The sequence below is a fragment of the Haplochromis burtoni genome, unplaced genomic scaffold (genome assembly GCF_018398535.1).
Source record: "Haplochromis burtoni strain Fernald_Lab_line unplaced genomic scaffold, NCSU_Asbu1 Contig_453, whole genome shotgun sequence".
Classification (NCBI taxonomy): Eukaryota; Metazoa; Chordata; class Actinopteri; order Cichliformes; family Cichlidae; genus Haplochromis; species Haplochromis burtoni.
In genome coordinates this window covers 75,826-98,919 of record NW_024582814.1, presented here as the reverse complement: position 1 = coordinate 98,919, position 23,094 = coordinate 75,826, and the positions used below count along the sequence as shown (strand labels likewise).

At 39.4% G+C, this 23,094-nt stretch overlaps 1 protein-coding gene and 1 long non-coding RNA gene across 2 annotated transcripts in view; both read right to left on the bottom strand.

The window, feature by feature from the left end:
- Window positions 1-1,703: 1,703 nt before the first annotated feature.
- Window positions 1,704-6,618, bottom strand: LOC121812172. Its single transcript, XR_006052903.1, has 2 exons — window positions 4,474-6,618; window positions 1,704-4,392 (listed from the first exon to the last, which is right to left on the bottom strand). It is a non-coding gene; the product is annotated as an uncharacterized LOC121812172 (long non-coding RNA).
- Window positions 6,619-10,112: 3,494 nt separating this feature from the next.
- LOC102310739 (beta-1,4 N-acetylgalactosaminyltransferase 2) overlaps window positions 10,113-23,094 on the bottom strand; it is a 23,405-nt gene continuing 10,423 nt past the window's right edge. The window contains exons 9-12 of the mRNA XM_005945957.3: window positions 13,505-13,686; window positions 12,649-12,792; window positions 11,908-12,136; window positions 10,113-11,820 (exon numbers count right to left, since the gene is read on the bottom strand). Of these exons, the coding sequence (XP_005946019.1) occupies window positions 11,627-11,820; window positions 11,908-12,136; window positions 12,649-12,792; window positions 13,505-13,686 (749 nt within the window). The 3' untranslated portion in view covers window positions 10,113-11,626. The remainder of the gene's footprint in view (window positions 11,821-11,907; window positions 12,137-12,648; window positions 12,793-13,504; window positions 13,687-23,094) is intronic.

The following is a 23,094-nucleotide window of genomic DNA, read 5'->3' as shown; positions in this document are numbered from 1 at the left end:
TTATTCAAATTAGTATTTAAATGAATCCTAGAGTGCTTTGATGACTCATCCATGAGGTCATAAAAGAACCCAGAACAGCACCTAAAGAACTACAGACCTCACATGCTTGCGTTGTGGTCAATGGTTTAACAATAAGAAAGAGATATTGTACGTTACCAGTCCATTAAATATACTTTATTAGCTGTAATCAGGTTGCCTCCTTGGCGCCTCCTGGGTGAGGTGTTCCGGGCATGGCCCACCCCTGGGGTCAACCCAAGACATGCTGGAGACATTATATCTCTCAGCTGGGCTGGGAACGCCTTTGTGTTCCCCCAGACAAGCTGGAGGAGGTGGCTGGGGAGAGGGATGTCTGGGCTTCTCTGCTTAGGCTGGATGGATGGACAGTTATTATTTAAATTATGTTAGGGAAGTAAATTTTTAACTTGTGTCACTGCTAATTGGTAATTAAGTGACTAGTTAACTAAAATAATTATTGCCAACCACATATTCCCAATAAATTTGCTGATTGGCTATAGTTCTTCTAGCTCCAGTGCTTCATTTAAACTGTATCATACACACACTGACCCAGGGTCAGTGTAAAATAAAATTCTAGATGTCTAAACAAAGTCTGGCTCCTTTAATCCTGCATGAGAAACCTCAGGATGCAGGTTTATTAGACCTGCTTTCCTACTGGCACACCTCCCACACCTGAGAGTCTGCTTACAGCTCGTACATCATGCAAAGGCTGACAGACTCTTGGGAATAATGTAAATGATCAGTGAATTAGGTTAACACTAAACATTTTCTGTCCTTACAGCAGAACAACAAAACCAAAGAGATTTCTGTCTGTGTATGCTTACAGTTTTTTACAGTCGCTAACAAGCGTTTGTCCAAACAGTTGTCACATTTGCAAAACTCTAAACACAATTAGCACAGGATCGGTCTGTTGTGGCCATACCATTCACACATTTCATGTCGTGTTCACCCAATATGCAGTCAGTGAACACATTTCCACAATGCTTACATTTTCTTAACAGACAAGTTATACCTCCCAACAAAACTATGGACTGTTCTTGTAGTATCTACGAATGTTAACACACAACATCCCACAATAGCAAAAACAATATTCCAAACCGTAGATACAGTATAAAAACCTCTGCCCCTGCAATGATATCAGTACAAAAACAATATCAATATCAAAAATATATCTCAGCTGTAAACAAACAAACAATTGAATAATTGACACACAGCTGATTTATGTTGGGTAAATTGGGCCAACCACACCTTCTTCCATTCTGGCTTAGACTCAGTGGGGTTCATAAGGCAAGACCTTGAGGAGTGATGTTTTTGGAAACAAAAAAAAGACAAACACTGTAATGTCTGGTCGAGGAGGAGTAAGAGCAAGGGGCCCAGAGAGAAGAGCAGGCCCAAGGAGAGGGCAAGGTATAGGTGTAAGAATGCGTGGTGGTGGCATTCCAAGGGCTGCAAGAACAGTAGTCAGTGATGAAATCCGTGCCACTATCATTGACCATGTAATCAACCATGGTCTTTCACTAAGAGAGGCTGGTGAAAGAGTGCAGCCCAATTTGAGGCGGTCAACGGTTGCCTCCATTATACGCACCTTTCAACAAACCAACAGGTAAGTATTGCATTTTACATGGATTGTTCCTATTCTCACTTGACATGTCAATATGGTCATACAGTAATGCATATGTTGAATTGTCTGTCTTTCTAAAGAATGCAACGTCTTCCACCCTCTGGGGGAAGAGGAAAGCTCCTCAGTAATGATCAGGAGCTTGCCATTGTGGAAATGGTTACTGCAAATAATGCAATAAAACTGCGTGAAATACAAACCAGAATTGTGGCGGACCATGAGATATTCGACAATATCGATAGAATCAGCCTCACAACCATTTCGCGGACATTGTCCAAACATAGAGTGCGGATGAAGCAGCTCTACACTGTTCCCTTTGAGAGGAACAGTGAGAGGGTCAAGGAGCTACGACGACAATATGTCCAGGTACAGTGTATATTCAATCCAATGTCCAGTTCTATAAGCTTTGCACTTTGCAAGTAGGTAACCTACACAATACTAGGTTACAGTACAGTATGGTATACAGTACTAACATGACTTACATAAACTTTGTTTCAGAGAGTTATGGAATTGGAGGCCAACCAGGCCCCTCATGAATTCATATACATCGATGAGGCAGGATTCAATCTGGCCAAAAGGCGTCGACGTGGACGGAATGTGATTGGTAAAAGGGCCACAGTTGATGTGCCAGGACAGAGAGGGGCAAACATTACCATGTGTGCAGCAATTGCAAATGCAGGATTACTCCTTCACAAATGTCAGGTTGGACCCTATAATACAGAGCGCTTGCTTGCCTTTCTCAATGATCTCCACCAGCGCCTGGTTCCAGAGCAGGGTCAGGAGGGTGAAAACATGAGGACCTTTGTAATTACCTGGGACAATGTGGCTTTCCATCACTCGCAAGCAATAACAACATGGTTTGAAGTCCACCCAAGACTGGTGAGTCTCTTCCTTCCACCCTATTCACCTTTCCTCAACCCCATAGAGGAGTTCTTTTCTGCATGGCGGTGGAAGGTTTATGACCATCAGCCACATGACCAGATGTCCCTCCTTGAAGCCATGGATGCTGGCTCCAGGGACATCACAGTTGACGATTGCCAAGGGTGGATCCGACATACCAGGCGGTTTTATCCCAGGTGCATCGACTTGGCTGACATCAGATGTGATGTTGATGAAAACATGTGGCCTAACCCTGAAGATCGCAGAGATTAGATGCAACTTTTTTGCCTTTTTTTAGCCCCCCTCCCCCCCTTTTTATCTTGGCTTTTTGCTGTTGTTTTTTTGTTCAGAATGCTCTTGTGTGTTCCATGGATATTTTGTTCACTGTAAGCAATACTGTGACACTTTCTCTGTCCTATCATACCGTGTTTCTACTGTACCTCCTGTAGTAAACAGTAAAGACACAGAAACTTGTTTGCTTTTTACTGGAATGCTTTTGAATGTGAACATTACTGTACATGTGGACATGCAGTTACCAACCAAGACATTTCTGGTGTCAAAATGGTGGATTGCATGTTTCGCATGCACATACCTGTAAAACTGAAACATAAAAGTCTATGCAGTTTTTGTAATGTCAATAATAGCCAGTATTTTGACACCTGGTGTACTTTGATTGACTGCATGTACCTTGTGAAGTGAAGACAAGTGTTATTCTTTGACAGACTAATTTCATTTTGAGTCAGATTTATAGTGTTTTTGTACAGTTAGTGTGTGCAGAGAAAGATGTGTTCTAATTTTGAAATGAGGAGTTAGTATATATTTAACAGAGTGTATTTTTGGGAAGGATATTATCCATTTGGCCAATTGTGTTTTGTAGGTGTGGGTCTGTGTTAAGAGTTTAGAAAAAGTATCTGAAGTATGGGTAGGCGCTTGTTAGCGACTGTAAAAAACTGTAAATTAGACTTTGCCCTCCTCTCTTTGTTGTGTCCCTGTGTCAACAGCACTATTTTTACAATTAGCTGAATCTGTTATTTGTAAACATATTTTTTATTCAGGTGTAGGAAAAATACGTAAGAGTACGCACTCCAGGACTGCTAAAATGAAGGCGGTGCAGGGGTTGTACTGGAATAATGGCTGATCAAAGGTACTATACTTAATTTGGACTACTGGACCAGCCACATCAGCCTTTTGTGAGGTCAGTCTGAAAGGGAATACAAAATTTAAGTGCAGCTTCCTGAGAAGTGGACTATACACACAGAAACACGTGGTCAGTCATACAGTTGTTGAAAACTTGCTGTAATTTTAAACAGATTTGCAACTCTAACTAATGTCTGTCTCTCTGTTAGCCCTGCGAAAGACGTGACCTGTCTAGGCTGACTCTACCTATGACGACTGGGACAGGCTGTAGCCCCCCACCCTCCAGGCCACTTGGGTGGCCTCAGGATTTCATCTTTGCTTTTTATTAAAAAGCTGGCTGACCATACGTTAAGGAGACTGGTAGAATTGTTATGTACACAGAATTTACTGAATGTGAATTCTAAAAGATGATAAAATGATTACTTCGAGTAAATATCATGACTTGATAATTAAAATATCATGACGGTAATTCATGTTTTGAGCACAGTGTATGAAAGTGGACAAAGTATCAAGTACATGTATTTGTTACACTACAGTACTTCATTGAATGTAATATGTTTAAGGCTTCTTGTAACATAAGAACTTCCTTTTGAGCTGGCAATTTCTTATACCAAAGGATGCAGCACCGTTCTTCTCAAGGACACCACAGAAGCTTTCAATTGGGCAGCGTGGGATATCCACATATTGCATCTCTTCTCCACCCACAGCCACTCACCCGCCAGGTAATGTAGGCCTGTCCACACCTATCAGACAGATACATATAAAAACTTATAAACTAGTATGAGTTCTCAAAAATATGAACAGGGTACAGAAAACTACCCAACCTCATCAGTGTTAGCCTCTTGTGCTCTCTCTTGTGCGAAGGTGTCAGATTTGATGCGCTTTCGTCTGCAGTGTGAACATAGCCATAATCCACTGGATCACAAAATAGGTGTCATCAGGACATTACAACAAAATCCAGGGTGTCCTGGATGTGGTGTTCAGAGCTGCCCACCAGCGGGTTGAGGATCGAAGCCAGAAACTTGGAGATGTTATAGGTGACCGAGTTGATCATGCAGACAATCGGACTTAGAGGTGCACCCTGTTTATGTATTTTTGGTAAACCATACAGGCTTGGTGTGGATTCCCCTGGGTCAGCTGAGGCTGAAGAAGTCACTTGGATGAGTGACGAAACGTTTCTCCCACAAAACGCTACGTCCAGATGAACAGAATCAACTTTTGGAGATTCTGTATTTCACAGGGAGAGACAAGAAAAAGAACTAACTTCTGTCAGAGATGGAGAAAGATAAGAAAGAGGACAGGAGAGAAAGAAGAGATGTTAGATTTAAAGATAAGGAGTGTTTTTAAACCAGATATTGTGCCGGAAAATGTGACATTATCTTTTTTATTATATTATGAAATATGCTGCAAATCAAACTCAAGTGGATTAACTGCTATTTAAACACTGCATGAAAATATTCTGCAGTTTAGTGCAGGATAAACAAGTTTGCTGTACTGTGATAGATTCAAAGTAAAGAACAGTGATTGACTGGTACACAGTGGCTGTGGTGGTCGGTTACATCAAGTGCAGCAGAGATCGATATGAATTTTATCAGATTATGCTGAGATCTGTTGACTGATGCCTATGTAAAAATTGCCTTTTTCAGGAAACACAAAATGGGTTAACAATTTAAAACTGCAGCAATGGAGGTTGAAAGCATTGAAAGCTGGTGCTACTAATTCTGCTGAGTTCTTTTATGAGAGAAGGCAATGCAAACTTAACATATGACTTTATCTTTGTTTTATTCAAGCAGTCAAAGGTTGGAGTTAAAAACGGCTGTCTCTTTGATCCCAGGATGATCTAAAAGAGCACCACACTCAGACAGTAAATGCTTTTAGTTACGTGTGATAAACAGGATACTAAGGTCAAGAGTTGGTCAAGAGTTGGAGGAAAGCCACAGATCTTATTTGGCTAAGATCCAGCGCTTCAGCTCACATTTCTTTCTCTGCAGCTTTCTGAGCATCTCCTTATTTGGAGATAAGCCTTCTGCCAGCAACGCCCCATTACTATGGCAACCATCTTTTGCCCTCTGGTCAGAATAAGGGAGAGTGCACACCAGCAGCACCTGATTTATGGCCTCGTTGTCTTGTAGGTACTAAAACTCCCATCCACATTCTTGTGTAGGGATCTCAGTGTGTTGATATCAGAGTGAGTGAAGACTATTCTACACTGTGTGCAGTAAAAGACAAAACACAAATATGCAATGCTATTTATGAGATATTATACTTACAGATAAAAATAAATCCCAACGATTCGTACAGGTCTTTGTTGGGTTACTTTTGTTGTTGTTGTTGGGTTAATATTTGAGAGAGAGAAGACGAATATGCTCCAAGTGTAACATGCTAATTATGAGATATTAGCCTTAAGGATAAAAAAAGCAGTTAACAATGGAAGAGAGACAGACCATCATAAGACTTAAAAATGTAAGTCACAAAGAAATTCCAAAGAAAGTCAAGGTGTCAGTGAATACAATTTCTTTCACCAAAAACACTCAGAAACTCAGACAGGAAGAGGTCTGGCAGACAGTCACCAGCTTGTTCCTCAGAGTTTGTCTTTTCCTGGAATGCCTGCGCTGTCACCAGTTCCTCACATTGCTTAGTCAAGCTTGTTACCAAGATTTGTGACCAGTAAGCTCTCCAACTCTCCTACCTCACGTAATCCACATTTTCCACTCTTTTTCCTTCCCGTAGACCGTTTGAGTTCTCCTCCAGTTCCCACACGATCCCTGAACTATGTTAATGTTTCTCCTTCACTGTAAATAAACCATCTGCACTGTCATCTAATGTGCCCGTGTGGTCTGCTATCTGGGTCCACCTGAGTTGTCTCATAACACTGTTTGGGGTGAGATAAGGAAGACAGGATAAAGACATGCTGTGTAAGAGAGACAGAGATTAATAACAGATATGATTCAATGCAGAGAGGTCTGTTGAACACATAGTGAGTGAGAAAGGTGACTGGAAAGGAAAAACTCTATGCATCATGGGAATCCCCCAGCAGCCTACGTCTATTGCAGCATAACTAAGGGAGGATTCAGGGTCACCTGGTCCAGCCCTAACTATATGCTTTAGCAAAAAGGAAAGTTTTAAGCCTAATCTTAAAAGTAGAGATAGTGTCTGTCTCCTGAATCCAAACTGGAAGCTGGTTCCACAGAAGAGGGGCCTGAAAACTGAAGGCTCTGCCTCCCATTCTACTTTTAAATACTCTAGGAACAACAAGTAGGCCTGCAGAGCGAGAGCGAAGTGCTCTAATAGGGTGATATGGTACTACAAGGTCATTAAGATAAGATGGGGCCTGATTATTTAAGACCTTGTATGTGAGGAGCAGGATTTTGAATTCTGGATTTAACAGGAAGCCAATGAAGGGAAGCCAAACAGGAGAAATCTGCTCTCTCTTTCTAGTCCCTGTCAGGACTCTTGCTGCAGCATTTTGGATTAACTGAAGGCTTTTCAGGGAGTTTTTTGGACATCCAACTTGAATGAATGTTGGATGAATGAATACCTTATAAGGTAGCAACTCATATCATCACTCAACTAAATTTAATCTTGACTAAGTACAACATATCCATGTGACTGCTGAAGAGCTCAGGAGCATAAAAGATGGCAAAAAATAGCTTCTACCACAGGCTCTAACACTTGGAAGCATTCTCCACAAGGACCAGAGCTGTTTTAAGACCTGCACAATATTTAGGAGGTACTTATCTTAACTGGCTTGCCAACAAAATGTCTTTTCTATGTCAATGAATTTGATATGTTGTCTTTGTGTCTGTTTATTCTTCTGCCTGTCTCAGTTTCTGCTTGCTAACAGAACTGTCATTTTAAGGAAAATGCTTTGAATATGTTGTTAGTTTTGATCAGATATGTTTCCTTAAATTATCTGATTTATTATTATTATTTATTTATTATTATTATTATTATTTACAAAATATTGGATTCAATGTAGAAGGTGTAAAAATGAAGAAAAAACTTGCTAATTAACCACTAATTAACTTGCGGTTGCCATCAAAATGCCTGTTGACAGATCAGAAAGCATTACTACAGTATAGCATATTTATTCATATTATTTAATATTGTGAATTTTTGACCCTGATGTGCTATGAATCCCCCAAAATATTTAACATACTTAAAGCAACTTTTTTGTTATTGTTTTTTTTTTTAAATTTGTTACCTTATGCTGATTACACATGTTAACTTCAGTACTGTTTTAAATGAAGAACGTTTTAATTTTTATGTTGCGTTATTATTTTTAAACACAAGGCCTGACCATTTCTGTCAAGCCAGTGAACTTGCATAAGTGGTTGAGAGACTGAATACAGTAGATCCCTCGCCATGTCCCATGACAACGTCTATTAAGTATTTTTATTCATCTTTTCATGCCTAAAGATGACTAAAAATGCTTAAGAAGAAAATTAAGGTTGTCATAATTCATGCATGACAGGGTTAACTGAGTTAGAAGCTAGCAGGGAGTTAGCTCGCTAGCTTCCAGCTAAAGGGATTTATGAAACAAATTCAAACGTACAGCTCTGCTATCACTTCGAACATAAATGAAGACAGGAAAGTAAACAGCAGTGACGTTTGTAGGGTTACTGAAGTTGGACTAGCTGGTATATAATGATGTGCTACGTGACCGCTAGTGTGACAAAACCATGTTAGCATAACATAAACAGTAAAGCTGGAGGACGAACGCTAATGAACGGAGGACTTTTTTTCAATTCTATAAAAGTTAATATGAGGGTTCCCAATGGTTAGGGGCAAATGTAATCGCATGGCAGGATGCTGTAAACAGACCAAACATCAGTCAGGAGAACCACCGAGATAATCCATCCACGATATAAGGTTAGTCACACTGCGGCATGGGCTGGGCTGTAGGTACATCGTAAGGGTTTAAAAACTGAGCTTTAAAGTGATTAGCAGTAATAAAAGCCGAGAGAAGCCGACAGTGATCACTGACTGTTTTTAGGGGCTTGTTGAGATTAAATCGAACAAGATACAAAGCATTAAAACATGTTAAAAACACAACAGTCTTATTAAATGCAGACTGGGCCCGGAAGCAGGATTCATAATCTTATCACTTAAAGACCAGACACCGGTCATGGAGGCTAACAAGTGCTGCCCAAAGAACATCTGGATTAAGCCATACGGCTTCAAAGTTTTAGTGCTTTACAACAAACGCTCTCAGTCGCCGTTGCCATTGGAAAGCAGCAGCCGCATAGACACCAGTAGTTTTCCGTCACTCTCTCGTCCTCGTGTGACGGATTGTTTTCATCTTCAACTAAACTAAGTGCTGGTTGACTATTTGCAACGATGCAACTGTATGACGTCACTACCCAGAGTGCATCTTTGCTTTTAACTTAGCGTATAACAGGTATTTGTACAAATTTAGGCCATATACAATCATAGACTGTACCTTTCCTTTCCATACTGCAGCTCCTCTTGGTTCAGGTCTTGAATCTGTGTGGGGTTAACACAGAAAAAGAGGAAGAATCTGATTAAACTTAAGAGTTCCTCATTTAAAGTTAGTTCTTTATTCATACAGTACTGCATGTAGTTACACATTTGTCCCTATTTACAACAAGCAAATATTTAACCATACAGAAAGAAGTTATGTTCTTTACCTCTTACAAGGTTTAGTGTGTTTGGTGCTGAACAGGCCATGTTTTAGAACACAAAACAGCTTCGTGCTGTAGCCAAAATCCTGTTGTGAACATGACGGGTGAACCACAGTTGGGGACAGAATAGCGAATGAACTGAAACTCGATATGTGACTGTTAAACTGAGCAGAATTACAGATTTAAATGATAACTCCATTCAGTATCACCGTAATGTCACAGTTTTCCCCTCAATGCAGTTACTTATATATAGTTTTTATAAATGTCAACTAATCATGATTCATAATTGAAAGAGGTAATATTTTGAGCTCAAATAATGGTTTTCTTAGTACCTTCTTCAGAATGAGCACTACAACTTCATTTTATGAAACCAGTGCAAAGTGGACTTAAATCACCATATCTTTAAACAGAGCTTTAAGCAGAGCTGTTTTTCTGGCCATCTCTTTTAGCTGTGATTTTGTTCTCTCCCAACTCTTAAGGGGAGTATCTGGATCTATACATGGCATCGTGTTTGGTGAGCAGGCCATGCTTTAGAACTGAAAGCAGCTTCCTGTTGTAGCCAAAATCATCAACATGGTGAGTCAACCACAGTTGGGAACAGGTAACAATCACAATATGAAACTCTGGTAATCTGAGCAAAGCTGCAGAGTTAAGTGATAACTGTCACGGGGTGGGGATAATGTGGACCCAAAAGAAAAACCTGTACTTTGGCTTTGAGGATGTCCACAAAGGCTGCAGAAGACAAAGTCCATGAATAGAAACAGGTGTTGAGTAAGAATAACAGGTGCTGAGACAGAAAGGCAAAGAGAAAACTGAGGCAGTAAATACACACACGTTTATTTGGGTAGTGGGGAACACATGCGTAAAAAAAACCAAACAGGTGCAACAAATCAATGGAAACAAGCTAAATGAAGTAAAAATAAACACAAAGCACAAGAGCCAACAGAGGGAAGCAGTTCCAATATGTTTCTGAAACGTGCACTGAAATGAACTTAACCTGTTTGAGCCTTTTGTACCACATATCTTTAAATTGTTATTTAAAAAAAACACATTACATAACTTATAACAATACATGACATGTGAGTTAGGGTTTTTCTTTCTGCTTAACAAATAATAGATGGGTCCAAAAGCTTTTTATAGGGCACTCAGGTGTCTGTGTGAGGTCAAGATACACACCTGTTTGGATAAATCTTTGACTTATGCATCTCAGACTAGTGGGTTGTCTGTAAAAGACTGAACAAAAAACCAATTGAACTCATTCAACAAACCAGCATCTAAAGCTCACTGACAACCACCCCCGTCTCAGTAAACATTGCTTCTATAAAAGTGAACTCTTCAGCCCATTTACACCAGGATTCAAACATGTGGTTAGAAGGGAAATTATGGCATCTGATTACATCTGTGTAAACTATCATAAGTATAAATTTTAAGGAACAGCTGGCCAGCTCCCAAGCAGGATTTCAACACCTGTGGGATGGAGTAGTGCATTTGTTTGTTTTTGTATAATATGATATTCTTCAGTGTGTTATGGCTATATGAATTGGGTTTTTTGCTTTTTAATTCAATTCAATTCAATTTTATTTATACAGCACCAAATTACTATAACAGTCACCTCAAGAAACTTTATATTGTAAGGTAGAGCCTACAATAATACATACAGAGAAAAACCCAACAATGATATGACCCCAAAGAGCAATGGCGAAAGTGGGAAGGAAAGGAAGGAGGAACAAATAAACTGGTGATAAATGACAAGAAGTGATCACTGAACATAACAGAAAAAAAAACACGAGAATAAATCAAAAAATAATAAATAATGCAAATGAAAACAACCAACAACCACGAGATATTACAAATTAGTAGAATAAAGGTGGAATCTGGCTTGGCAAATTTAACTATTACTGTTACGACACTGTTCATTCTTGTACAGTATGTATATTTATTTCTTTGGTTTTATCAAATATAAACATAGGTGGCATAGATAAATGAATCACAACATCTATTAGTCATGTTGATTTTAGCGTGTTTTGTACTTCTGTGAAGATATATAAAGTTTTAAAGTTCAGTGTATTAGATTTACAACGAAAACATGAGTGAAAACACAGGATGACAAAACAGCAAAAGAAAATAAGTAAAAACAGAATTCAGTGTCACCAACATCACAAGATATTAAACTCTATAAGAATAATAAAGAAAAAAAATCTTGATGACTAAAATCCAAACAGAGAGCCAAACTCGGCTATATTCACTGAGAATCCTAAACTCAGATAACCCTGGGACCATGACAAAACAATATGACACTACAAGTGACGCTGATGTTCTTTGAATGAATCTTCTATCCATATGTAATGCACTTAAGGTTGTTTTTGTAAAAGTGAAGCTGCAGTTTGAATTCTTCATCATTTTCTCCCGGGTGTCTATATTTGTCGTATATAGAACTTTGGCCGTCGGCTGTTTTGGGTTGATGACCAATGGATACGTGACTACATGATGCAACCAGCAAAGAGCCCAGACCATCCATAAAAAACTCTAGAGTTAGAAATTGGAATTTAATATTTAACACAAAATGCTCTTGCTGTCATTTGTAATATAAACTTCTTTGAGATCTGGACCTACCTGAATGTGCTACTTGCTGTAGCTTAGGGTCAAAACCAACTTTCTGTACAGCATCTGTACGAGCCAGGAAGAAGTTGACCACTCCATTAGTCAAAAAGCATTGTGGGTAGCCAGGAAGTGAGTGGAATTTCCCCTGAGACTTTCTGTATAGGCAACCACCTTCATTTTCCTTTCCTTCCTCATATATAAGAGTAAAATAAAACTGGTTCTCTTCTACAGCCCCACCAACCTAATACAAATAAAGAAACACAACATCTTGTTACAAAATGGCTAGTGTTTCACTGCAAGCTCCAATATTGTTCAGTCGATGTTCAGGTAGACACTACTTGTCATGCTTGTTTTTGAAAAGCAAATCTAGAAATGAGACTAGTCTTTCAGGTAACCTATGCATCTGTCCAGAAGCTGGTTCCACCAACTTTACTTTATTGTGCGTGGTCATAACTGCTCATCTGATCTTTGTTAATAATAGATGTTACAGTAAACCCAAAAATCTAGAATAACCTTTGTCTTCATTGATTATAAAGGATCTGCTCCATGCAAGTTATTGTGAAGTTAAGACCCCAAACGTTGGCATGCTACATGGTCCAATAGGCCTAACTAGATCAGATGTAATAAAGGAAAAAAGGATTACATCAGTCTAACATGTGTATTTTATGGGTGTATTATATTTACATTTTAATGTTCTATTCAAATTATTTTAAATAAACTGCAAATGCTTTATGTGAGCTATTTCATTCTCACCACATCCAGTTCAGGGTTCGCCTCCATCACCTCCACAAGCTTCTCTATCTTTGTCTTCTCTGTAAACACAAAATCATCATCCACCCACAGGAAGTACTTGGTGGTTACCTGGGAAACAGCCAGATTTCTGCCTGCAAACCAGCCCTGAGGAAGGAAACATCTTTCACATCTTAATCTTAATATTTTAATCTTTTACACTGTGGTGTAATGGTGCTCTCAAGTGATCAATACAATAAAAGTCATTGTAAAGCAACACTGTTTTTTGTTTTATTAGCAAAAAACAAATTTCATCCATCCACCTTCTTCTGCTTATCCGGGGCTGTGTCACGAAAGAAGCAGCCCAAGCCTCCCTCTCCCCAGCCACCTCCTCCATGTGAAGGAGCCCTACTCTACTCTGAGCCCCTCCCGGATGGCTGAACTCCTTACCCTATCTCAGGGAGAGGCAAGCCACCCTTCGGAGGAAGCCTATTTCTCATTCTTTTACTCACTACCCACTGCTCGCGACGATAGGTGAGGGTAGGGATGTAGATCAACTGGTAAATTGAAAGCTTCGCTTCTACACTCAGCTCACCCTTCACCACAACAGACCAGTACAGCGTAAGCGGAGTGACACTCCGCCCTTTTCTTGCTGAGGATCATGGTCTCCGATTTGGAGGTGCTCATTCCCACCGCTTCACACTCGGCTGTGAACCGTTCCACCACAGGTCAGACTTATTTTAAATTCATACATACAAGAATCTGAATTATATCTGAGATTTATCTGGTTTTGTAGAAAATTCAAACTGACAGTTTGTACCAACATTGCATATTTAGTAAACACAACTGTGGTTCCAATTCTTGGATCTACCACACATACCTGTGCTGGAGGCATGATGTAATGTAACATGTTTTCTCTGTGAATTGGCTCTGGTTCTAAGCTGTCATCTGCAATAATCACTTTTATGTTGTTGTAGAATTTTCGGATGCTGTCCAACAACACCTTCAGTTCTCTGTAGCGCAGGAAAGTCTTTGTGGTGATGGTGACTTGAGAACTAATGTCTAAAAGGCAAAAGAAAGCAAATTATTTTCACTTTTCTTCAGTCAATAGAAAAATTAAACAGCAGAACAGAAAAAGGTCAGAAGAAAAGGATACACACTGATCTTTCCTCTTCTCTCTGTAAGATTTCAGTCATAAGTTTTACCTGCCTACACACCTAGAGCAGGCTGTATCTGGTACTGTGGGATTATAATATTATTTTATGCCATGTTAGACCCCTAATTAAAGATTGTGAATTATTATGTAGTTTTAGTTTGCATTATTCTCCTGAATTAGAAGAAGGTGATAACTATTGCATTTGTTAAACTGATTTGCATTACATTAGACTGCTGATTTATTGTGAATGAATGATATTGTTTTATGATGCATTATACTGCTGAGTTATAAGAAATACTGTTCGCAGAAAGTCATCGCCTTATTTGTCTGATTAGAAGAGAACAGAACATGCTGGAGTTTTCTGCCCCATCTCAGCAGGAGCAGATAAACAGGGAGCCAAGGTCGTAGCTTAGGCGCCGTGTGAGAGAAAGAATGTGAATGTTTAGGCTTTTATGATTAGGTGGGGGCCACTAGAGGCTATAAGAGTTTGATCAATGCTCCACCATTTTGAGATCTGATGCTGTCTGCGTACGGTGTCCATCTCCCACGCGTGTGATCATTAAAATCATCGTTTGACTCAACCCGGCCGGACCAGTGTTGTTATTGTGGTTTTTCCTCTTGTATCCATCCCCAATATTTGAATCCGTAACAGTTTGGGGGCTCGTCCTGTGGTATTGGGGTGGAAGTTGGAGGTTTGGACGGTCCGAGGTTGTCGAACGGACAGGCACAAGCCAGTGGTCTGACGTGAGTGGGCATAAGCCGGCTTATACAAAGGTAAGGCACTACCTGTTGAATCTATTTCCAAAGTGTGCCAAATTGGACATGATAAAATTAAAGTCTACTCACTGAAATTACTGGTAGATGTCTGTTTTGATTTTGATGAAAAAATCTCATGAGAACTGAAGCTGAAGTAATGATAATGAAACGTTGAAAGTGACAGTACTGAGTATTTAAAGCAGTTGGACTGCTGAGTGAATTTAGTTTGATAGGGAATTGGTCATTTTGTGGGTTAGAGTCCCCATTGGTTAACAGGTTGGACCTGCGTCAGTCATACTCTTGTTTTGGGGTGTTGACTGTTGTTTCAAAGTATTATAAATTTTTCAAGAACGGCAGTTGGACTGCTGAGAAGCGCATAGCCCGGAGGTTAGCTCCCTCCTGGCTGTGGACGCGCGACCTTGACCTGTCGGCGAAGCAGGGTTAGTTCAGTTTGGCTTAACTGTGGGGTACAGGGCATCCTGGAATAAGCTAGGAGTTAGAGTCTCCTTACCGTTTGGAACGGTGTCTGCGCTTTTTTGGGCAGCAAAGGTTGGACCTTGGGTGTTGGACACTTTTAAATTGAGTTAGGGACTTTAGAGATGAGGCCAGAAACTGTTGGACAGATACTGGTTAATTGATCACAAAAAAGTTGGACTTTTTCGGTTGGACCGTTAACTTAAATTTGTCGAAATTGTGTAGGCGCTAAAGCTGTCAGGCCTGAGAGTGATTGTAAATATAAGACGTCTTTGTAATATAAAATAACAGAGCTGTGTGTGAGACTGTGTGTGACGTGCAGCTGCAGCGCTGCGAGCTATTTTTAGACGGTGTGTGAACATGCAAATGAGGTGGCTGCTGTGAAGCGCACAGAGGACTTTTGCTTGCACACGCACACAAATCGAAATGTGATTCACAGGTGATCAACAACTCCCCTTGTGATAGAATCTTTACTCAATGCAGCTGACGCAAATGCTGATCATACGAACTTCAACAGAGCCATTGTTTTGTAATGCATTCATTCACCAGCATTTGTAGATTGGGGCAGGTCTAAGCGTTGGTTGAACAATGTTGTCGTGATTGATGTAGCTCACGAATTGTACTGTTTCCCAGCCGATAGCAGTGTACGGAAAGAAAAAGTTATATCAGGCCTTTTTGGATTATTTGAGAGAATGAAAAAAAGGCGCCTGTACATCTCGCGTAAACAAATTCTCGGCTTAAAGATCACGAACCAAAATCATTTCCATGAATAACGACATCTAAAGAGGAGGCTGAACTGGATAACAGATATCAATACGAATCACTTAAAGCAGAAAGACACAACCACACATTTGCTTTATTGTGGATTACTGTTAGGCAGAAAAAGATTGCATAAATCAGGAACAATTCGATTTCATGTGCATGCTTAGCTGCTTGCAAAGAGGGGCAGTCCACTTGGCTAGTTGAGGTTTGGGTATTGTTTCCTGCTAAAAGGCGTTTTAGACAGGAATGAGATTCTATTCCTGATGTGGTAACCGTGTCTACTAGACGGTCTGTGGTGTACCCTGGAACTAATCAGGGTATCAGTGTTGACATAGAAGAATTTTGACCCTAATTTATGGTACCAGGTTAGACTGTTGACCGTGCTATAAGACAACATGTAGTATTTACCAGTAGTTGGATAAAAGTTATTGAATAGTGTTGAAATAAAATGACAAGAATTGTGAAGGATTAAAATATTCCAGAGCTCAACTTACTTCATCTGAACATGTTTCAATCGTGTTTTATGAACACAAAATGCACAGGTTTACTGAATATGAAAAGGTTGTGTTGATTTAACTCAGTTGTTTAAGTTTCTGCCAAAGCAAAACTTTGTGTGCAACCAGTGTCCACTATTGAATCAAGTAAATCCAACATGTTTTTGTCAGTGCAAAAGGAGTTACGGTGCCTGTATTCCTGCACAATATTGTCCCGGGAGGGAGGAAAACTTTCTGGTGAAGTTTTGGTTGATTTTTGGGTTTTGCTTGACACTAGGTTGATTTTATCAGTGAGGTTTGGATTGTTTTCTTTCTCTAAGAGAGAGAAAGATGGTTTTATGCTTGGACATGTTTGCAATGGGCCCCAGTATTTGTTATTATATGAGTATTTTATTGGTTACGTTTGTTTTTGCTTTTGTTACAGTGCACTGAAATAAGAACATCTGAGAGGTGTGATCCACCGGTGGTGATATTTTGGTATTTTGTGAGTTCCTGATTTAACAAATCAGCTCTTTAATCCAGGCCTGAGAGATTGAACTTTAAAGCGCTATAAAATATTCTTACTGGAAACAGTCGCAAAGTATTTTTCTCCATGATTATAATGGGCTTGGGAGAAATTCACTTATATGGGACATTGATCACATGAGAAGTCCTGAGCCTAAAAGGATTGCAGCGAGTCAATCCAGTCCAAAAAACAAGGAACTGTTTTCCTTTAAAATGATGACGTCATCTTGCTGGTGAGGGAGGCTCGAATAGGTTGCGCGTGAGACTCCATTATCAGCAATATCTGGTATGAATGTGTGTGGATGTATGCATGTGACTGGACTGTGATGGACTGACGACTAAAAGTTTTAACTGACTTGATACTGAGACAAAAACGGTACTGACTTTAGGATTAGTAAATGTCCACAAACAATTCACCCAGCCTGTAAAAGAAGGGTGGATGTTTTGTCTTGCTTTGTTTTGTTTTTGCAGAGAACAGAAGGATGACAGAGACTAAAGGGGGAGGCTGTAGCTTCACATGAGTGTGAACTGCAGACTTAACCCTTTGGTTGCTAATTTTGAGTTACTGATGTTTGCATTAAGAAAATTGTGTTTTAGTAGCTGTGTTTCGATTAATGTATCACATTATATTGTTGGGAATGTTAAATGCTAAAGTGAAGAAAAGGTTTGATTTCACTCATGACTGAACATGTTATTATTAACCATAGCAGGCCACTGTAAAGAGTCAATTAACTTTTATAGAGGAAAAAAAAAAGCCAAAAAACTCTATTAATATCTATGGATAACAGGGAAATGGTAGGCTTGTCACATTCAAAATGGAGATATGTAATAATAAACACTGGTCCCCGTCTTTTAGGTGCTTTCATTGAAATAGTCACAATTTAAAAGTAGAGATAAACCGACAGGGGCATGTGTGAGAGGTGGTGCTGCACAAGAACAAGAGCAAAATAAAGAAAAATTATTGTGTTTAGCTTTGATAAATTCAAATTAAAATGTACCATTACACTCAGAGGATCAATATGAAATTCAATATATGCTAATTTTGTTGAGTACATGACTGATAACTGTTCTGTCCTGAGCTTTTGTTTTTACAGCACCCACTTGACCACACCAACAGTTTCTCGCCACCAAAGGGGGTACTTGCAAAGAATAGGGAGGAATATCATCAAAACTGGGAAAGGTAAGCCCCGAAGGGGGTGATGACACCATAAATTTCACTTATGGTCAAATTCTCAAAATTTGACCCCAAACTTGAAAAATTCTTCAAACATTTAGTCCATTTAGTCATTAAAGGAAGAAAATGCAGCGCCACCCTGTCAGACGCCAGTGACGGTGGAGCTCAGTGATGAATCAGGTGAGCTGCATTCATGGCTGAATCAAAACTAAGATTCCCCTGCTGTGGTCAGTAAGGGAAAAACAGGGGGAAATAAAATTTAAAAGAGGCATTTATAAACGTTTATGTGTGAAGTTTATAAACGGGATAAAAGGGGGTGTTTTACTGTTATTTTAGCATCAGCATTATTGTTACATCAGAATCATATAACAAGCATTGCATTAAACATTTTTGAAGCTATTGACATTACATTAACATTTGTATTACAGTGATTGTTATAACCTCAGGTTAATCTTCTATTTACAGGTGTCGGGATAATCATATGATCTTTCATTGCAGGTGTAATCATGATCATTTTTATACATATTGCAGTTTGTTGCTCATTATAGAGTTGTGCTCAAGTTAATAAGGGTTAAAAGCTACAGTCAACGCGATGTTTGGCTGATCTATGGACTGGAGTGACTTCGAGCATAGAAGGCCGCACGCACGCGCTTACATAACACTGATATCATGCTATTCTTTGTGATCTTTTATTCAGTTATATCTTTTGCTAAGTTTTAAGTAGTGGCAGTTGATTAAACAACATTCATTTAATATTACATACCTGATTCAGAGCATTACACACAGATCAACTTAACAATCTGCAAAACCTTGTAGCTGCAATTTGTGTCTCCATAAGGGACAGTTGGCTCCAGGAGATAGGTGGGAGTCAGTGCCTGTCCTCGAGGAGGAGAGAATGTTCCTTTGCTGTGTCAAAAGTAGTCAACAGGTTCATATTGAAGTGAAGTTCATATTATTACAGGTTTTGTTTCTTGGCAATTCTGCGGACGCAGGCTCTGGGCGGAGCCAGGAGTTGAACAGATCTAACATGACAATTAAATTGATTTCATTCCCTGGCACAGGATGACAGGACTGGAGCAACGACACTGGATAGGAGAAAGTCTGATACTTTCTAAGATATGAGGTCACTAACCTTTTCTTTTAATTTTCTAGCTCCGTTGATTTGACACATGGGAATGTGTCAAAAAAGGGGGGGAAGTTGAGTTTTAACATCAAACAAGGGTTATATGAACATTTTTATGACTTCATTTGTGTTTTAATAACTTAGGTATGGTAAAGCTTAAGCTAATAGTGACCCAAGAGGTTTCCGGACTTTTTTAGAGAATCAGTGAGAAGCATAAATCATTATTTCCATGTTTAAGCATTAATCATTGAAATGAACTGAATAGCGTTTAGAGATAAAATGCCTGTGTTCATGAGAAGCTGAGTACCACACTGGAGAGGAAACCGTGGGACAGTAGGCGGAAGCAAACACATGATTTTTGGGGGGGCAAATGTTAGGATTAAAAATGGCTAATTTGTTTTTGATGTCTTTTGTTAAAATGAGTGGTTTTAATAATTTTCAGACACACCTTGCAAATGTGCTTATAATGAGTTGGCACTCGGTCTTTTGAAGGTCATAAGCTTCGTTCGGCGTGATGGTCCGGACTGATAAAGTGTAGGAAATGCCTTGAGTGCAGAGGGCTAAATGCAAACACGCTTACACACACATAGGATATGATTAGAATAAGTCCCTGGGACATTCTGAATATTCTAAACCAATTCTGAATCACCAGAAGATCAGTAGATAACAACATTAGATTATTAGAGCTAGGCAGAGAGGTGTTTTGGTTTTCTGTCTCTTACAGAGAAAGGAACAGACACCAGACGAGGTCACAGATATACGAGGATCCTTCGCAGCAGAGACAGACACAGTGACTGCCGAGACACCAACTGGGTCCAAGTGTCATGGCGTTTGGGCTCCAGCTAGTCACCTCAAAAGGATGGATCCCATAAACACAGCAATAACCATGAAGGGGTTGGCGGAAATCCAGGAACACCAGACCAACGAGGTTCGAGAGGCTCTTGGGCAAAAGGGGGACACGTTCCTGTTCCTTTTTCTGGGGATACACAGGACACACAGGACCCGAGGATACACAGATCGTTGTTTGAAATCGGGGCAGAATAATCCCCTGATCTGTGCAACGACTGAAGGGTTGTCTAACCCCTGAGGTTGAAGAAAGAAGAGCAGAGGATCACCCAACTGGAAGACACTGGTGGCTGCAGCAATAAAATAAAGGCTAAAAGCTCCTTGGACAGAGGTTCTAGTCTGAGTACGTCTGAAGGGTATAAGGTAGCACCAAAATAAAGCTGTGGGAGAACTGGGGAGTGTCATCTGTACCTGCTATTGTTGTAATAATAGTTTTTCTTGCATCTGAACTGCGCAAACACAGAGGTCATCTCACATATGGTTCGCCCACAGGGGGACAAAGGCCTCAGGAGTGAGAAGAATGAACCCGGCCACACTGGATTACAGGGTGTAGGTGAGCTCTTTATTCTAAAGAGCTCATCAGGGGGAGTGTGGGATTATAATATTATTTTATGCCATGTTAGACCCCTAATTAAAGATTGTGAATTATTATGTAGTTTTAGTTTGCATTATTCTCCTGAATTAGAAGAAGGTGATAACTATTGCATTTGTTAAACTGATTTGCATTACATTAGACTGCTGATTTATTGTGAATGAATGATATTGTTTTATGATGCATTATACTGCTGAGTTATAAGAAATACTGTTTGCAGAAAGTCATCGCCTTATTTGTCTGATTAGAAGAGAACAGAACATCTGGAGTTTTCTGCCCCATCTCAGCAGGAGCAGATAAACAGGGAGCCAAGGTCGTAGCTTAGGCGCCGTGTGAGAGAAAGCATGTGAATGTTTAGGCTTTTATGATTAGGTGGGGGCCACTAGAGGCTATAAGAGTTTGATCAATGCTCCACCATTTTGAGATCTGATGCTGTCTGCGTACGGTGTCCATCTCCCACGCGTGTGATCATTAAAATCATCGTTTGACTCAACCCGGCCGGACCAGTGTTGTTATTGTGGTTTTTCCTCTTGTATCCATCCCCAATATTTGAATCCGTAACAGCACTTACAAATAATAAGCATTTCATGACTGAATCTTGGTAAAAAGCGCACTCCTACCTGTCCCTATGTCGTACAGGACTGGTATATGAGGCTGTTTGATGGCAATGGGGAACACCGCTTCATGGTTTTCAAACTGGAATGTGGCTATAGAAAAAATGGAGAAAACAAAAGTAAATTAAGAAAACACTTTTCACTGTTACCTGAATCCGCTTGCATTTAATGTTAAAGATGTTAGAAGTTTACATTCAGAGCAAAGAGAAAGCCATTAACGCTCATAAACAAAAGAACATACAAATATCAAAATTTGAAATTGTAGGTCATTTATCATTTCTTACCAAGGTCTCCAGTGTTTATATGGTAGATAGTGCTGGTATACGACACTTTGGCCAGCAGGTTGTTGAGGATTACCAGGTTATTGGATTCAATTATCAGTTTGTTCTCACCAGAACCTGTGAATTAATAAAAAAATCAAGAATTTCACAACAGTCTTACAATAACTTGGTTAATATGTTAATGTGTAAGAACCAATGTAGCAACTTCGTTTTGTGTTGTAATGATCATATAACATAGTATGACTATCATACATGATACTCAATTTTTACGTTTCTAAAGCAGTGTGAAAGTTTGCTTAGCCAGATCAGCTTTACCCATATTTTCTTGACGACCACTAGGAAAAGGAAACATTTTTACTGACCCTTCCATGAAACAGGAGAGTTGGGCTAAAAAGAACACATCATCAAATGCCCCATACACCTAAGAATTTAAACTATTTAATTTTTTCACCAGTTTATAAATAAACTTTAGTCCTGACAGTCAATTCTCACCTTTAACTGTCACATCTTGATGTTGTATTTCAGTTGTGAGGATGCCTTTAGACACACTTAAGACCACCTACAACAAAAAGACCTCAATAATGTGAAGCAGAATATTGATACCTATACAATCATCTAAACAATAATAGCTACACTAAGCTGTATATGAAACAGGCTTAAGTTACTCTGATTTTCTTAGGTATTGCAGATTGAACTATGTCTTAACTATATACCCTTACTGGTACAGTGTGCAGATAGTGCAGAACACAGGTTTCACAATCAGAAAGCATTTCAGTGAAAATCATGTTTGCTATGAAATATTTGATGACAATGGAATGCCTTTGGCTATGGAGGTACAGAAGGTCATCTGCTAATTGGAAGGTTGGTGGGTTGATCCATGGCTGTTCCTGTTTGCATGCCAAATATCCTTGGGCAAAAGACTGACCCCAAGGTGCTCTCCAACTCTATCGGAGTGTGAACGTAGCGTTCTTGTGTGAATGGGCAGATTAGGCATGTTTTATAAAGAACTTTGAGTGCTCTAGAAGAGTAGCAGGCGCTATATAAGAAACACTACAAATGCCTATGGGAATATCTACTAATTTGATATAGGTGTCAAGCTAACTGTCAAGTAGCAAAATGAGGAAAATAGTATGGAAACTGATGCTAGTTTTTTTTTTAAATGACACTACTGCTAAATATCCTTTATGATCACTGAGATTGAACTAAAATCACATGACATGTTTATGTTTTTAAGACCTGGTGTGGGCAGGCCTTTTTAGAAAGCTATTTCTGATTTTGCTGATTATGTATACCAATCTATTTGCTACAAAGTTACCAAGTTATTTGAATAATAGTATGCAATATTTTATGTAGTCCATGCCATAAAATCAATCTTGCCAAACTGAGATTAATATATTAGATTAACAAGATTAACACCAAGATGGCTGCTGTAAAATAATAATGATATAAAAAAAAAACACGTGTCTTGTCCATAATCAGTTTTGCAACTGTAATTTTTTTCTGTCCTTGTTTCACAAAGAGAAGGATCCAAGCTAGCATCAGCTGTAGGATCACAATCGTTGCATTTAATGACATTTAGGGATTTGAAAGTTAAATACATCAGAATCCCTCTTGAAGTATGAACTTTACACTTTCAGCAGCCATCTTGATTAGACCAGGCAACATCTACTATGCTTTACCATCAGTTAGACTTG